The 19,164-nt window shown below is 36.5% G+C and overlaps 1 protein-coding gene across 1 annotated transcript in view; it reads right to left on the bottom strand.

The window, feature by feature from the left end:
• Positions 1-19,164, bottom strand: part of SLC7A14 (solute carrier family 7 member 14) — a 137,480-nt gene that overhangs the window by 7,864 nt on the left and 110,452 nt on the right. The window contains 1 exon segment of the mRNA XM_053709033.1: positions 5,439-6,316. Coding sequence (XP_053565008.1) covers positions 5,439-6,316 — 878 coding nt within the window.

Consider the following 19,164-nt stretch of genomic DNA (forward strand, 5'->3'; position numbering starts at 1 on the left):
AATTTGGGGTTAATTTAGTGGGTGTTAGGTTAGGGGGCTTAGTAATTAAATTAGTGATTTGTGTTGTAGGGGTTTGGCAGATTAGGGGTTAATAGTTTTATTAAGATTATTGCGTTGTGTGGGTTTGGCAGATTAGGGGTTTATAGTTTTAATAGGTACTTTGCGATGTGGGTTAATGGCGGATTAGGGGTTAATAAATTTATTAGGTAGTTTGTGATGTTGGGATTGGCGGATTTAGGGGTTAATACCTTTACTAGGTAGATCGCGATGTGGATGAATGGCGGATTAGGGGTTAATAGTTTAATTAGGCATATTGCGTTGTGGGGGGTTATCGGTTTAGGAGTTAATACATTTATTAGTTTTTATTATTCACAATTGCAAAAAGTCATACAGAGATAAGATGCTGAGGCAACAGAATGTATTAATTTATTCTGTACAGCTGTGATATTAAGATCATCAGGTGTACAAAGGAAAAGGGAATATACATTGCCAGTCTTATAAACTAGTACCCTGTGATATGTGCAGGTAAAGCGGCAGAAACTGTTTGCAGCTGCCCAGATGACTGTACCTTGTCTCACAACCTGTATACAAAACAAGCACCCTGTGAGATGTGCAGGTAAAGTAGACTGGAACCGTTGTGAGATGTACAGCTGACTGTGTCTTGTCTCACAACCTGCAGCAACATCTCCAATCTTCTCACAAAAAACAAAAACTCAAGGATGTATAAGAGAACACAGGCAAAATAGTTCTCAAAAACAGCTTAATATCCAACAAGAAAAAGAATATCAAAACAAAAGTTAAAGGCCTCGATCACAACACATTGCATTGGGAGCAGCGTTTTTGGCTCTTTTTATGGATGAAAAGGCTACTTTTCCATTTGGCGCAATCACAATATCGAGTTTTCAGCTGATTCACACCCTTGCAAATGGGTTTTTGATCCTCAATAAAGTCCTATTTTTACTATGTAGCTCAAAAGATCTCAGCGATTTTTGAGTCACTTTTCACTTGTCTTATCGAATCAACACCTGTAGGTACTTGATAAGTCCTCTAGGGCATTTTGGACAACTTTAACACTATTTTGCAGCTATTTCCCAAAAATCTACGATCTTGCACATATGGCCATAGTAGAAATTTTAGAGGTTTATTAAAATACATGGTATTGATTTATTAAATTTATTCCCTTTTCCTTTGTACACCTGATGATCTTAATCACAGCTGTACAGAATAAATTAATACATTCTGTTGCCTTCATCCATAGCACACATTTACATTTTTTTTAGCTTTATATACATATGTATATGTGTATCCTCTACAGCTAAGGGATCTGCAGGAAAAGTCACTATTTAGGACACTAACATCTACAAATGGCTTGTTTTTCTATTTCATTTTTTAATATCTGATTGTAGGTCACACTTTCATGATAGTCACCAACAGTACTGGCATTATTAAAATCATATTTTTAAAGGAGATAGCTTAGCCACAACTCTCACAGTTATTTATCGTAATCCGTTTCCATCCGCACCATTGCTAACCCATCTAAATGCATCAGGTTGTCAGGTTGGGCAGACTGTGCGCTCTTTTTCTATCGTTATATGGCTGCTTTGCAACTTTCACAAGTATTGTTTTAAACAATATTTATTTCTGAAAAGTTTTGCACTTTTTTTTTTTTTTTTTAAACAGGATTTAAAAGGGACATTCCGAACAAAATCTAAATGCACATAGATGAATTACATCTTTGAATAGAAACATATTGGCAAAACTCATTCTGGTAAAAGTTATAACTGTTTTAGTACTAACATTTTTCTGCCCGTGAAACATTTTTGAATAGAGATCAAAAGGTTAAACAATAAAGACAATTTCTCATAGCATTCTTTGCTCATATTTACCAATATTAGTGGAGGGCACTGTAGCTAGATATTCTCAGGGCACCAGGATTTTAAATACTGCAGCTGCTCAGAGGACCAGTGGGGCTTGTATCATGTCAGAAAATAAATTGAGTCATTATCAGATGGTACAAGCACCTTAGGCTCTCTGAGCAAGTGCTGTGTTTAAAATGCTGGTGAATGGTGCATACTTAAATACACGTTTACAGCTTTTATTCGAAGCAATTTTGCTAATATATGTATATTACAAAAATGCTTCTATTCAAAATTGAAATGCATCCACATGGATTCCAATTGTGGCTGGTATGTCCACCATTCTTTAAACGGTAAATTATGATCCCGCGTCCATGCTACTTTGTTTCTGCCTTGAACGTCAGCATACTTGCCGCTGCTGCTGTGGGGTAAGGGGAGGTATATGGCACTGCTGCCTGCTGAGCTCAGCTCCAGATGCACATTATTTGATGCCAAAAATCAGCTGCAAATCAACAGAAGCCATATTAAAATTCTTTATTAAACTAAGGGCCAGTGGAGCGCTATCTTAATGTGAGCCCATAAAGGCGCAAGGTGCAAATGTGCCCGTTTACAGGCACGCGTTAAATAATCATTACTAGTGGCTGGTTAATACTACCGCAAGCTCACGGTTTCACTTTGTGCTAGAATTCTTTAACCAGAGATCAGATCTCTGGTTGATGAAATAAAGTTACCCCAATATAAAGAGGACAGTAGCATATCATAAAATAAACATATGAGCATCTTTATTTAAACATAAAAAAAACTGAACAAAGCAGTTATACGGGGTTAAAGTGAGGGGGTGTGGGGTTTACAGAAAAAAAACAGCACTAAAAGTGCCTTTACATTGAGGTCAATGGGGGACTGTGTTTTCACTATAAATATATATATGTATATGCTTATATACATATATATTTATGTGCTAATATGTGTATATACACTAATAAACACATAAATATATATGTATATTGTCATATACATATATATTGATCTATTGCTGCCGAACACTGTGACAATTGCCCCCTGTACTGCGCTAGGTGGTCTGCTGTGTCTATCGGCATCAGAACAAGGCTCCCATTGAAGCCTATAGGAAGCTCTATGGAAGTGCTCTCTAATGAGCGTGAGGTCGTGTTCGCATTGTGTGCTGGTATTACTGAGTGGAGCGCAAATATTGTACTCAGGTAAGCACAATATTGTGCTCCACTTGTAATCTAGCCCTAAATGTCTTTCTTGTCTAGAGATATGCCCGTTTCATCAGACTAAAAAAATGTGAGAATTTTGCAATTCGTCTGCTTTATGTATTAAAGGGACACTGAACACAAATTTTTTCTTTCGTGATTCAGATAGAGCATGCAATTTTAAGCAACTTTCTAATTTACTCCTATTATCAATTTTTCTTTGTTCTCTTGCTATCTTTATTTGAAAAAGAAGGCATCTAAGCTTTTTAATTGGTTCAGAACTCTGGATAGCACTTTTTTATTGGTGGATGAATTTATCCACCAATCAGCAAGAACAACCCAGGTTGTTCACCAAAAATGGTCCGGCATCTAAACTTAAATTCTTGAATTTCAAATAAAGATACAAAGAGAATGAAGAAAATTTGATAACAGGAGTAAATTAGAAAGTTGCTTAAAATGTCATGCTCTATCTGAATCATGAAAGAAAAAAATTGGGTTCAGTGTCCCTTTAAGTGAATTACACTGTTTTGAGCGGCTGTATTTTACTATTGTACTTTATTTTTTACTAATCACATTTTTAGTTAGAAAATACATAGGAAATGAGTTACTATGAATGTATTTTATTTATGTCAGCTGGATTCACTCTGTGAACCATATAGCTTATGTGCTATGTGTCCCCAAATGTGTGGGCCCATTGCTCTGGGGTTATAACTTCTTCACAGGCTTATGGAACAAATTTGGAAGTACACACTTAGTCAACCTTGCATATGTTCACATTTTTTTCAAGAATTTGTTTCATAATTTGCCAGAAAATATTTATAGACAGCTAAAAAATATCAGTTTCTTCATGCTCAAAGTATAATCATATAACGGCCCCCCTTACATACACAACACATTTTGTCTGTGCATGATGCTTGTTTAGTCTGTTTCCCACATTAATGATTGAGGTCAATGTTCTTTGTTTTCTCTGTCCTTGCTTGGCTATTTGTGGGTTAAGCAGGAAATTGAACGGTATATATAGGGGAGTGTGACAACAGTAACTGGGAGGTATGCATGTATTTCAAGAAATGGCAAGATGATATATCCCCATCTGTGGGAGTTGCTCCTATCAGACACTCTCTTGGTTTGATTTTCAACTATCATGCATTCTCTCAAACCTCACAAATTCCCCTTTTCCTCTTTCTGACAATTATCTCCCTCCATTTAACCCTCATCCTAAACTACACATAAGCATTAAATCACTAGATCAGCAACATCTCTCAAACACTCTCAAACCTCTCCTCTCTGCCATCTCCTCATTTTCCTGCCCTGATCGATCTATCTGTCACTACAACTCCACTCTTACATCGGTCGTTGACAATTTGGCACCTCCTACAATAACTAAGAAGTCAAGCACGCATCCTCAGCCCTGGCATACTCTTCTGACTGCCTATCAGATGGGCATATCCCTGGACTGCCTTGCAATAATGAAAATGCTGCTAATAGTTTAAAAATCTCAAAAATATTTTGTCATATTATTATCTTAAAGGGACAGTGTACTCTAATATTTTCTCACCTTTAATGTGTTCCCAATGATCAATTTTACCTACTGGAGTGTATTAATTTGTTTACAAATAGCTCCTTCAGATTTACTTTCTCATTGGAAATAGCTGATTTTGCCTATTGCATCCACACCTATAATGAACATTTCTGAACTTAATTTCTTGTTACAAAAAACATTTAAACAATAAATTTTAGATAAATAATGCTCCTAGTGGGGCTGTGAAAGAGAGGTACTAAAATGTTAATTTTACATTGTTCTGGTAAAATGTAACAAAAAAGATATGTAGGACTTTGTGTAAACAATTAGACAGATAACATAATGAGGTATTCTCTCCTTACAAGATCAACCTACTGTATTGGGCTGTAATTTCAGTTAGCAGAAACAGTTATTTCATATACAAATAATATACCTAAATGAACATTTCCACATACATTTAAAACTCTGCAGCTGGTAACAAGTTGGATACACATTAAGGAGAAATCAATTTTACAGTACGCTGTCCCTTTAAGTTTTGCTTTACTTGTTTATATTATTGCCATATTGCTGTATCATTCTCTAAATGGTTATTTTATAGGTAATCACAATCGCAACTTGACTATCATAAAAGGGAAGATAAACTCATGAGTTCCACAAGACATGATATTCTTTAATTTTACTTTTACTGATCATAACTTTTAACATATTACTGCACCCATCTACACAATCTCCTAAACTTGTGTAAAATAACTGCCTTCTATATTATATCTTAAAAAAAATAATAATAAATAATTTACCTACAAAACACCAATATTATATCTTAAAAAAATAAATAAATAAATAACTTACCTACAAAACACCAAACAGCAAAACGTATCCATGTCACAGAAGATAGTTTCAGCATGAGATAGATGTTCACCAACATTGCAAAAGCTGGTACAAATGGAACACATGGTGCCATGTAAGGCAATTTTTTGGGGTTCTCTGGTTGCTGTAGTATTACAAAAACCAAGGCAAGAATCAACAGTACCATTAAAACAACCAAGAGGATAGCCCACCAGGTCTGGTCATACACATAGTCTGCACCAAATATAATGAAAGAGCAGAAGATGAATATCAGGATAAACAGAAGCATTATACAGATGGTGACTGTACGGCCAGTAGCAACAGTTGGTCGATCCATCTTTCCAGGCAATCCAAGACGAATCCTCATTGTGTAATATCGTGGGCCTATAAGCTTTTTCAGCTTGATAAGATAGATGTTTTCAGAACCATCTGCTTCTATTCCTGATGTCATGTCAACAGTTCCATAATTTGGATGGTTTATATTGTAGTTTGACTTATCAGATTTTCCAATAAGCATTTCATTGTCTCCCAAAGAGGGTAAATTCTTTGCTCCACATGTGTTAGTGGCTGGTCCACTGTATTCTTCTCCATCACTCATAGGAGAACAGGCTTCTTTCTCACATTCAGCAAGGATACCTTCTTTCTTTTTGGTATGTTCTTCTGAAAGAAACTTGACAAAGCCATCAATGTCACTCTCTGGCTGGTAACGTAATAGTAAGACACAAACTGACACTAAAGTATATGCCAAAAGAGTGCCAATTGACATCATTTCTATCAGGTCTCGTAAGCTGACTAGCAGAGATAAAAGGGCTGAGAGAAACCCAGAAACAATACAAGCCACCACTGGAGTTTCTGTATAGGAACTGACATGGGATAAAAACCTAGAAAACAAAAATGAAAATATCAGTCACACTTCTAAATTAAAACATAATAAACCATTATTATATTATTATTAATCCACTATTTGAAACATGATAAACATGATAAACAAGCAGACAGCCAGATTACGAGTTTTGCGTTTTGCGTCTAACGTTGCTATTACGAGCCTTGTAGGTATAGGTGTACCGCACACTTTTTTGGCTGTCACGCAACGTCAGTACCGCACTTTTAAAAAAAGTCCTTTTTCAATGGGACTCCCATAGTGCCGGTATTACAAGTTTTGCCTGGGAGGCCAAAAAGTGAGCGGTACACCCTGTACTGACAAGAGCTGTACCGCCATCTAAAGTCAGTAGTTATGAGTTTTACGTTACAAAACTGTAGCACAAAACTAAGTGTTAAAAAGTACACTAACATCCATAAACTACCTATTAACCCCTAAACCGAGGCCCTCCCGCTTCGCAAATAATAAAATACAATTATTAACCCCTAATCTGCCGCTCCGGACATCGCCGCCACTTAAAAAATGTATTAACCCGCTATAATAATATTATTTACCCCTAAACCGCCACCCTCCCGTATAGCAAACACTATTTAAATATTATTAACCCCTAATCTGCCGTCCGTCCACTCCGCCGCTATAATAAACCTATTAACCCCTAAACCTAACCCTAACGTAACCCTAACACCCCCTAACTTAAATATAATTAAAATAAATCTAAATAAAAACTACTATTAATAACTAACTAATTCCTATTTAAAACTAAAAACTTACCTGTAAAATAAACCCTAAGCTAGCTGCAATATAACTAATAGTTACATTGTATCTATCTTAGGTTTTATTTTTATTTTACAGCTAAGTTTGTATTTATTTTAACTAGGTAGACTAGTTAGTAAATAGTTATTAACTATCGCTTGGATGAAGACTTCTGCTGGCTTTGAAGAGGACTTCTGCCGCCTGGATGAGGATGGATGTCCGGTCTTCAAAAACTGTAAGTGGATCTTTGGGGGTTAGTGTTTAAGGGCAATGCCCAGCCAAATGCCCTTTTCAGGGCAATGGGGAGCTTAGGTTTATTTAGATAGGATTTTATTTGGGGGGTTTGGTTGTGTGGGTGGTGGGTTTTACTGTTGGGGGTTGTTTGTATTTTTTTTTACAGGTAAAAGAGCTGATTTCTTTGGGACAATGACCCACAAAAGGCCCTTTTAAGGGCCATTGGCAGTTTAGTGTAGGCTAGGGGTTTTTTTATTTTGGGGGGGGGGGGCTTTTTTATTTTGATAGGGCTATTAGATTAGGCGTAATTCATTTTTATTTTTGATAATTTCTTTTTTTATTTTGTGTAATTTAGTGTTTATTTTTTTTGTAATTTAGATAAATGTATTTTGTTAATTTAATTTATTTTATTGTAATGTTAGGTGTTAGTGTAACTCAGATTAGGTTTTATTTTACAGGTAACTTTGTAATTATTTTAACTAGGTAGCTAGTAAATAGTTAATAACTATTTACTAACTAGTCTACCTACTTAAAATAAATACAAACTTAGCTGTGAAATAAAAATAAAACCTAAGATAGCTACAATGTAACTATTAGTTATATTGTAGCTAGCTTAGGGTGTATTTTACAGGTAAGTAAGTATTTAGTTTTAAATAGGAATTATTTAGTTATTAATAGTAAGTTTTATTTTATTTTAGAATTATTTTAATTATATTAAAGTTAGGGGGTATTAGGGTTACGTTAGGGTTAGGATTAGATTTAGGGTTACGTTAGGGGTTAATATATATATTTAGTGTTAGTGATGTGGGAGGCCAGAGGTTTAGGGGTTAATAACTTTAGTATAGTGGCGGCAGCGGCGACATTGGGGGCAGCAGATTAGGGGTTAATAAGTGTAGGTAGGTGGCGGCGACATTGGGGGTGGCAGATTAGGGGTTAATAAGTGTAGGTAGGTGGCTACGACATTGGGGCAGCAGATTAGGGGTTAATTATTATTATTATCGGTTATTTGTAGAGCGCCAACAGATTCCGCAGCGCTAATAAGTGTAGGTAGGTGGCGGCGACATTGGGGGCGGCAGATTAGGGGTTAATAAGTGTAGGTAGGTGGTGGCGACATTGTGGGCGGCAGATTAGGGGTTAATAAGTGTAATGTAGGTGTCGGCGATGTCGGGGGCAGCAGATTAGGGGTGTTTAGACTCAGTGTTTATGTTAGGGTGTTAGGTTTAAACAGAATTTTTTTTCCCCCATAGACATCAATGGGGTTGCGTTATGGAGCTTTACGCTCCACGATTGCAGGTGCTAGGCTTTTTTTAGCCGGCTCTCCCCATTGATGCCTATGGGGAAATCGTGCACGAGCACGTCAAAACACCGCTTGTATTTGGGTGTGGTATGGAGCTCAACGGAACCACAAGCCGTTTTTTTGCAAACCTGTAATAGCAGCGCTATTAAAGGTGAGCGGTGGAAATAACTTGCAAGTTATTAGCGAGCCAGCCATAACGCAAAACTCGTAATCTGTCTGAGAGTTTATTATACTATAATTCAAGTAGTTTATGGAAGTCATATTAATCTACTATTATACTGCAATACTCTTTTAGTCTAATTAAGGGAAAAACAAAAATGATTTGCAATATTAATACAGTTAGCTCTTATTTTATAACTGTTAATTTTACACAATTACAACACTAACAGTATACACCCAAAGTAGATTTATTATTCCATACATTCATAAGGTTTAGATGGTTAAACTTGTATTCAAGAAACAGTAAATGATGAAAACAAAGTTGAAATTGTAACAAGGTGGGATTTGTGTGCTTTCTTTCACTTTATAATTAGCATAATGGGTTATTAATAGTTAGAATAATATAGGGGAACCATAAATAATGACACATGATTAATTGATAAGGTTTATAATGATAGATACGCTGGCAGTTTTTAAGACATAATAATAACGCTGCACTTACCTATATATGGTATAGCATATGAAAGGGGAGGCTATATGATTATATATAGAGGCCCATTTATCAAGCTCCGTACGGAGCTTGTGGGCCCGTGTTTCTGGCGAGTCTTCAGACTCGCCAGAAACAGCAGTTATGAAGCAGCGTTTTAAAGACCGCTGCTCCATAACCCTCTCCGTCTGCTCTGAGCAGGCGGACAGGAATCGCCACAATTCAACCTGATTAAGTACGATCGGGTTGATTGATACCTCCCTGCTGGCGGCCTATTGGCCGCGGGTCTGCAGGGGGCGGCGTTGCACCAGCAGCTCTTGTGAGCTGCTGGTGCAATGCTGAATACGGAGAGCATATTGGTCTCCGCATTCAGCGAGGTCTTGCGGACCTGATCCGCACTGTCGGATCAGGTTCACAAGACCGTTGTTAAATAGGACTCATAGTGTATCAAATTTACTGTTATTCAACCATTTACGCTACATTTGGGAATCTTTTTTCACATACCTACCATACCATTATACTAGGACTCCACAAGTTATTGCAAATTGTACCGTTATCCCCATCAAGATCAAACTATTAAACCCATTATAGTGTTTTTAAATATTCTTTCATTTTATTTTATTTTTTACAAAGAATTTTTAATACAAGTTAAAGGGACATTAAACCCACATTTTTTCTTTCATGATTTAGAAAGAGAATGCAATTTTAAACATCTTTCTAATTTACTTCTATTATCTAATTTGTTTTATTCTCTTGATATTCTTTGCTGAAAAGCATATCTAGATATGCTCAGTAGCTGCTGATTGGTTGCTGCACATAGAAGCCTCGTGTGATTGGCTCACCCATGTGCATTGCTTTTTCTTCAACTAAGGATATCTAAAAAATGAAGCAAAATAAATAATAGAAGTAAATTGTAATGTTGTTTACATTTGTATTCTCTATCTGTATCATGAAAAAATGTTTTTGGGTTTAGTGGCCCTTTAAAGAGACATAAACCCCCAAAAAATTATTTCATGATTCAGATAGAGAATAAGTAACTTTCAAATTTACTTCTATTATTTAATTTGCTTTCTTCTCTTGTTATCCTTTGCTGAAAGGTTTATCTAGGCAAGTTCAGGAGCAGCAAAGAACCTAGGTTCTAGCTGTTGATTGGTGGCTGCATGTATATATTGATTACCTATGTGTTCAGTTAGAAACCATTTGTGCATTCCTGCTCTTTCAACAAATTATACCAAGAGAATGAAACAAATTAAATAATAGAAGTAAATTAGAAAGTTGTTTAAAATTATATTCTCTATCTGAATCATGAAAGAAAAATTGTGGGTTTCATGTCCCTTTAAGTTTTAATAACATTATGATCAAATGATAACATAGTTTAACGCCGAGAGTGCAAACAAGTGTATTCTTTTTAATTTTTTACTGAATTCAAATGCATTGTAAAAGGTGTCAAAATGTGAAGCATTCCTTTTATTTCTATTGTGAAATGAGTCTTGCAGCATTGGTGAGTGGGCTTAATAGGGGTGTTCCTTGGGCATATATCAAGTCTCCTCACAATTGGTATCAGGAGAAAGAGAAATCAGGTGAAGGAAAAATAAATGTATGTGAAAATAGAAACAAAAGCAAGGTAAAATACTCTGAAACACTGTAATTTAATTTGTATGTGCTTCATAAAAAATGTTGCTATCAGTGCTGGGTACTCCCTATAATATTAGCTCTCCCCTGTAAGAAACGCCGCATATGTAATCTTGCCTGAATAATTTGGTTACATTTTTGTTTCTAGAATAAAACCCTGGCGTGAAATCAGGGCTACCTGTATATAACAAAACATCCTATAAAATATATTCCCTTACAAAACACAAGTAAATAAGCTGTAATGGTTCTCACTTATGTATTAGGCAAACTCTACTAAGTTAATCAACGTAGCATTACTGACCCATTATGCTAAATGCTAGTTTTAAGAGTATTTGCTAATAATTTTGTACATTCATGTACAGAATGTATACAAGCCAACAATGCTATGAAACACACAAAAAGCTCTTATAAACTCTAAAAATGTATTTTGTTTTCTTACCTTGCATGTATAAAAAAATACTTTAGGGATTTTAGGATTTAGTATTTTATAATATATGGATTTATTGATTTACTGATTTACTAACATAAAATGACAGTTAAAGGAATATAAAGGAGCAATATTAAAATATTCTACTGTTCTAGTTTATTGAGGTTATAAGTAATACAAAGGTAAAGAACGTGACAATACAAAGCATCATATTTTCCACAGTAAAACATAGATTTAAACCACAATATCAAATTTTTTTCATGTAATTAGCAAGAGTCCATGAGCTAGTGACGTATGGGATATACATTCCTACCAGGAGGGGCAAAGTTTCCCAAACCTCAAAATGCCTATAAATACACCCCTCACCACACCCACAAATCAGTTTTACAAACTTTGCCTCCTGTGGAGGTGGTGAAGTAAGTTTGTGCTAGATTCTATGTTGATATGCGCTCCGCAGCAGGTTAGAGCCCGGTTTTCCTCTCAGCGTGCAGTGAATGTCAGAGGGATGTGAAGAGAGTATTGCCTATTTGAATTCAATGATCTCCTTCTACGGGGTCTATTTCATAGGTTCTCTGTTATCGGTCGTAGAGATTCATCTCTTACCTCCCTTTTCAGATCGACGATATACTCTTATATATACCATTACCTCTACTGATTCTCGTTTCAGTACTGGTTTGGCTTTCTACTACATGTAGATGAGTGTCCTGGGGTAAGTAAGTCTTATTTTTGTGACAGAAAGTTCTAAATATTTGTGTTTAAACATTTATTTGCCTTGATTCAGGATGTTCAATATTCCTTATTTCAGACAGTCAGTTTCATTATTTGGGATAATGCATTTGAATAATCAATTTTTTTCTTACCTTAAAATTTTACTTTTTTTCCCTGTGGGCTGTTAGGCTCGCGGGGGCTAAAAATGCTTAATTTTATTGCGTCATTCTTGGCGCAGACTTTTTTGGCGCAAAAAATTTCTTTGTTATTTCCGGCGTCATACTTGTCACCGGAAGTTGAGTCATTTTTGACGTTTTTTTGCGCCAAAAGTGTCGGCGTTACCGGATGTGGCGTCATTTTTGGCGCCAAAAGCATTTAGGCGCCAAATAATGTGGGCGTCTTTTTTGGCGCTAAAAAATATGGGCGTCATTATTTTCTCCACATTATTTAAGTCTCATTGTTTATTGCTTCTGGTTGCTAGAAGCTTGTTCACTGGCATTTTTTCCCATTCCTGAAACTGTCATTTAAGGAATTTGATCAATTTTGCTTTATATGTTGTTTTTTCTATTACATATTGCAAGATGTCCCAGATTGACCCTGAATCAGAAGATACTTCTGGAAAATCGCTGCCTGATGCTGGATCTACCAAAGTTAAGTGTATTTGCTGTAAACTTATGGTATCTGTTCCTCCAGCTGTTGTTTGTAATGAATGCCATGACAAACTTATTAATGCAGATAATATTTCCTTTAGTAATGTTACATTACCTGTTGTTGTTCCATCAACATCTAATACTCAGAGTGTTCCTGTTAACATAAGAGATTTTGTTTCTAAATCCATTAAGAAGGCTTTGTCTGTTATTTCTCCTTCTAGTAAACGTAAAAGGTATTTTAAAACTTCTCATTTTTCAGATGAATTTTTAAATGAACATCATCATTCTGATTCTGATAATGATTCCTCTGGTTCAGAGGTTTCTGTTTCAGAGGTTGATGCTGATAAATCTTCATATTTGTTTAAAATGGAATTTATTCGTTCTTTACTTAAAGAAGTCTTAATTGCATTAGAAATAGAGGATTCTGGTCCTCTTGATACTAAATCTAAACGTTTAAATAAGGTTTTTAAATCTCCTGTAGTTATTCCAGAAGTTTTTCCTGTCCCTGATGTTATTTCTGAAGTAATCTCCAGGGAATGGAATAATTTGGGTAATTCATTTACTCCTTCTAAACGTTTTAAGCAATTATATCCTGTGCCATCTGACAGATTAGAGTTTTGGGACAAAATCCCTAAGGTTGATGGGGCTATCTCTACTCTTGCTAAACATACTACTATTCCTACGGCAGATAGTACTTCCTTTAAGGATCCTTTAGATAGGAAAATTGAATCCTTTCTGAGAAAAGCTTACTTATGTTCAGGTAATCTTCTTAGACTTGCTATATCTTTAGTGGATGTTGCTGCAGCCTCAACTTTTTGGTTGGAAGCTTTAGCGCAACAAGTAACAGATCATAATTCTCATAGCATTGTTAATCTTCATCAACATGCTAATAATTTTATTTGTGATGCCATCTTTGATATCATTAGGATTGATGTCAGGTATATGTCTCTAGCTATTTTAGCTAAAAGAGCTTTATGGCTTAAAACTTGGAATGCTGATATGTCTTCTAAGTCATCTTTGCTTTCCCTTTCTTTCCAGGGTAATAAATTATTTGGTTCACAGTTGGATTCTATTATTTCAACTGTTACTGGAGGGAAAGGAACTTTTTTACCACAGGATAAAAAATCTAAAGGTAAATTTAGGTCTAATAATCGTTTTCGTTCCTTTCGTCACAATAAGGAACAAAAGCCTGATCCTTCCCTTCAGGAGCGGTATCAGCTTGGAAACCATCTCCAGTCTGGAATAAATCCAAGCCTTTTAGAAAACCAAAGCCAGCTCCCAAGTCCACATGAAGGTGCGGCCCTCATTCCAGCCCAGCTGGTAGGGGGCAGATTACGATTTTTCAAAGAAATTTGGATCAATTCAATTCACAATCTTTGGATTCAGAACATTGTTTCAGAAGGGTACAGAATAGGCTTCAAGATAAGGCCTCCTGCAAGAAGATTTTTTCTTTCCCGTGTCCCAGTATATCCAGTGAAGGCTCAAGCATTTCTGAAATGTGTTTCAGATCTAGAGTTGGCTGGAGTAATTATGCCAGTTCCAGTTCTGGAACAGGGGCTGGGGTTTTACTCAAATCTCTTCATTGTACCAAAGAAGGAGAATTCCTTCAGACCAGTTCTGGATTTAAAAATATTGAATCATTATGTAAGGATACCAACATTCAAAATGGTAACTATAAGGACTATTCTGCCTTTTGTTCAGCAAGGGCATTATATGTCCACAATAGATTTACAGGATGCATATCTGCATATTCCGATTCATCCAGATCACTATCAGTTTCTGAGATTCTCTTTCCTAGACAAGCATTACCAGTTTGTGGCTCTGCCGTTTGGCCTAGCAACAGCTCCAAGGATTTTTACAAAGGTTCTCGGTGCCCTTCTGTCTGTAATCAGAGAACAGGGTATTGTGGTATTTCCTTATTTGGACGATATCTTGGTACTTGCTCAGTCTTCACATTTAGCAGAACCTCATACGAATCGACTTGTATTGTTTCTTCAAGATCATGGTTGGAGGATCAATTTACCGAAAAGTTAATTGATTCCTCAGACAAGGGTAACCTTTTTAGGTTTCCAGATAGATTCAGTGTCCATGACTCTGTCTCTGACAGACAAGCGACGTCTAAAATTGGTTTCAGCTTGTCGAAACCTTCAGTCTCAATCATTCCCTTCGGTAGCCTTATGCATGGAAATTCTAGGTCTTATGACTGCTGCATCGGACGCGATCCCCTTTGCTCGTTTTCACATGCGACCTCTTCAGCTTTGTATGCTGAACCAGTGGTGCAGGGATTATACAAAGATATCGCAATTGATATCTTTAAAACCGATTGTACGACACTCTCTGACGTGGTGGACAGATCACCATCGTTTAGTTCAGGGGGCTTCTTTTGTTCTTCCAACCTGGACTGTGATTTCAACAGATGCAAGTCTGACAGGTTGGGGAGCTGTTTGGGGGTCTCTGACAGCACAAGGGGTTTGGGAATCTCAGGAGGTGAGATTACCAATCAATATTTTGGAACTCCGTGCAATTTTCAGAGCTCTTCAGTCGTGGCCTCTTCTAAAGAGAGAGTCGTTCATTTGTTTTCAGATGGACAATGTCACAACTGTGGCATATATCAATCATCAAGGAGGGACTCACAGTCCTCTGGCTATGAAAGAAGTATCTCGAATACTGGTATGGGCGGAATCCAACTCCTGTCTAATTTCTGCGGTTCATATCCCAGGTATAGACAAGTGGGAAGCGGATTATCTCAGTCGCCAAACGTTACATCCGGGAGAATGGTCTCTTCACCCAGAGGTATTTCTTCAGATTTTTCAAATGTGGGGTCTTCCAGAAATAGATCTGATGGCTTCTCATCTAAACAAGAAGCTTCCCAGGTATCTGTCCAGATCCAGGGATCCTCAGGCGGAAGCAGTGGATGCATTGTCGCTTCCTTGGAAGTATCATCCTGCCTATATCTTTCCGCCTCTAGTTCTTCTTCCAAGAGTAATTTCCAAGATTCTGAAGGAATGCTCGTTTGTTCTGCTGGTGGCTCCAGCATGGCCTCACAGGTTTTGGTATGCGGATCTTGTCCGGATGGCCACTTGCCAACCGTGGACTCTTCCGTTAAGACCAGACCTTCTGTTTCAAGGTCCTTTTTTCCATCAGGATCTCAAATCCTTAAATTTAAAGGTATGGAGATTGAACGCTTGATTCTCAGTCAAAGAGGTTTCTCTGACTCTGTGATTAATACTATGTTACAGGCTCGTAAATCTGTATCTAGGAAGATATATTATCGAGTCTGGAAGATTTACATTTCTTGGTGTCTTTCTCATCATTTTTCCTGGCATTCTTTTAGAATTCCGAGAATTTTACAGTTTCTTCAGGATGGTTTGGATAAAGGTTTGTCTGCAAGTTCCTTGAAAGGACAAATCTCTGCTCTTTCTGTTCTTTTTCACAGAAAGATTGCTAATCTTCCTGACATTCATTGTTTTGTACAAGCTTTGGTTCGTATAAAACCTGTTATTAAGTCAATTTCTCCTCCTTGGAGTTTGAATTTGGTTCTGGGGGCTCTTCAAGCTCCTCCGTTTGAACTTATGCATTCACTGGACATTAAATTACTTTCTTGGAAAGTTTTGTTTCTTTTGGCCATCTCTTCGGCTAGAAGAGTTTCTGAATTATCTGCTCTTTCTTGTGAGTCTCCTTTTCTGATTTTTCATCAGGATAAGGCGGTGTTGCGAACTTCTTTTAAATTTTTACCTAAGGTTGTGAATTCTAACAACATTAGTAGAGAAATTGTGGTTCCTTCATTGTGTCCTAATCCTAAGAATTCTAAGGAGAGATCATTGCATTCTTTGGATGTAGTTAGAGCTTTGAAATATTATGTTGAAAGCTACTAAGAATTTCCGAAAGACTTCTAGTCTATTTGTTATCTTTTCCGGTTCTAGGAAAGGTTAGAAGGCCTCTGCCATTTCTTTGGCGTCTCGGTTGAAATCTTTAATTCATCATGCTTATGTCGAGTCGGGTAAAACTCCGCCTCAAAGGATTACAGCTCATTCTACTAGGTCAGTTTCTACTTCCTGAGCGTTTAGGAATGAAGCTTCGGTTGATCAGATTTGCAAAGCAGCAACTTGGTCTTCTTTGCATACTTTTACTAAATTCTACCATTTTGATGTGTTTTCTTCTTCTGAAGCAGTTTTTGGTAGAAAAGTTCTTCAGGGAGCTGTTTCAGTTTGATTCTTCTGCTTATATTTTCAGTTTTTTTTATTATAAGATTTAAACTTTATTTTGGGTGTGGATTATTTTCAGCGTAATTGGCTGTCTTTATTTTATCCCTCCCTCTCTAGTGACTCTTGCGTGGAAGATCCACATCTTGGGTATTCATTATCCCATACGTCACTAGCTCATGGACTCTTGCTAATTACATGAAAGAAAACATAATTTATGTAAGAACTTACCTGATAAATTAATTTCTTTCATACTAGCAAGAGTCCATGAGGCCCACCCTTTTTGTGGTGGTTATGATTTTTTTGTATAAAGCACAATTTTTCCAATTCCTTATTTTTTATGCTTTCGCACTTTTGTCTTATCACCCCACTTCTTGGCTATGCGTTAAACTGATTTGTGGGTGTGGTGAGGGGTGTATTTATAGGCATTTTGAGGTTTGGGAAACTTTGCCCCTCCTGGTAGGAATGTATATCCCATACGTCACTAGCTCATGGACTCTTGCTAATATGAAAGAAATGAATTTATCAGGTAAGTTCTTACATAAATTATGTTATTTTTGGAAACCTCAATTTATTTTCAACTTTAAGAAAAGACAAGCAACATATGATTTATTTATTTCCCCTAGGAAAGGCCACTTTTGTTTACGATGACTCACACTGAGTATAATAGAGAAGGAAAGAAAGAAACCATTATGGGCTAGAATACTATAGGAGATATTTCATTCTCCCATTCGAGCGTTAACTGCGCTAGAAGTAAGCTTTTTGCACTCGTCGGGTTGTGCTCATATTATGAGTTGAAAGTAAACTGTTTTAACTCTTGTGCTAAACCGAAGAAAAAAAAAACACCCAACTTGTGCGCTAACCTAACATGAAAATATTAATATTTCACATACCAATTTTCTTCACATAGAAGAATATGTTCTATTTATTCATAAATAAATAAATATTTTTACATATATCTGATTTTTTTTAGTACAATATATATCTATACCTATATATAGATGATTATATATAGATAAATATATATACAGTTATATAAGAAAACAAATATTTACAGTAAATACATAGTTAAAACCTTTATTAAATATGAATATTGCATACATATGCTTTTACATGTTTATCTGCTTAACTGCAAAGGACTCCAATGCACTTATATATATATAACTATATATGTGTACATATGTATTTATGTGTTTTTATGTGTATATATGTCTGTAAATACATATATACACAAATAAATACATAAAACATATGTACAGACACACACATATAAATATATATATACAGCAGGCAGGCCAACACTCGCGGTTAACATTTCATCCACACAGGTTGCTTCTAAAGTATTGATAGTAGTGAAGAAAAGGATTCACTCGCCAGGATTTTCAAAGTTACCATTTAATGTCACATTAAATGGTAATTTGAAAATCCTGGCGAGTGCATCCCTTTTCTTCACTACTATATATATATATATATATATATATATATATATATATACGTATATATATATATATATATATATATATATATATATATATATATATACTGTATATACAGTATCCCACAAAAGTGAGTACACCCCTCACATTTTTGTAAATATTTTATTATATATTTTCATGTGACAACACTGAAGAAATGACACTTTGCTACAATGTAAAGTAGTGAGTGTACAGCCTGTATAACAGTGTAAATTTGCTGTACCCTCAAAATAACTCAACACACAGCCATTAATGTCTTAACCGTTGGCAACAAAAGTGAGTACACCCCTAAGTGGAAATGTCCAAATTGGGCCCAATTAGCCATTTTCCCTCCCCGGTGTCATGTGACTCGTTAGTGTTACAAGGTCTCAGGTGTGAATGGGGAGCAGGTGTGTTAAATTTGGTGTTATCACTCTCACACTCTCTCATACTGGTCACTGGAAGTTCAACATGACACCTCATGGCAAAGAACTCTCTGATGATCTGAAAAAAATAATTGTTGCTCTACATAAAGATGGCATAGGCTATAAGAAGATTGCCAAGGGGCCCATTTATCAAAGGGCTTGCGGACCTGATCCGACACTGCGGATCAGGTCCGCAAGACCTCGCTAAATGCGGAGAGCAATACGCTCTCCACATTTAACATTGCACCAGCAGCTCACAAGAGCTGCTGGTGCAACGCCGCCCCCTGCTGACTCGCGGCCAATCGGCCGCCAGCAGGGAGCTGTCAATCAACCCGATCGTATTCGATCGGGTTGATTTCCGGTGATTCCTGTCCGCCTGCTCAGAGCAGGCGGACAGGGTTATGGAGCAGCGGTCTTTAGA

This window comes from Bombina bombina, chromosome 4, assembly GCF_027579735.1.
Source record: "Bombina bombina isolate aBomBom1 chromosome 4, aBomBom1.pri, whole genome shotgun sequence".
NCBI lineage: Eukaryota > Metazoa > Chordata > Amphibia > Anura > Bombinatoridae > Bombina > Bombina bombina.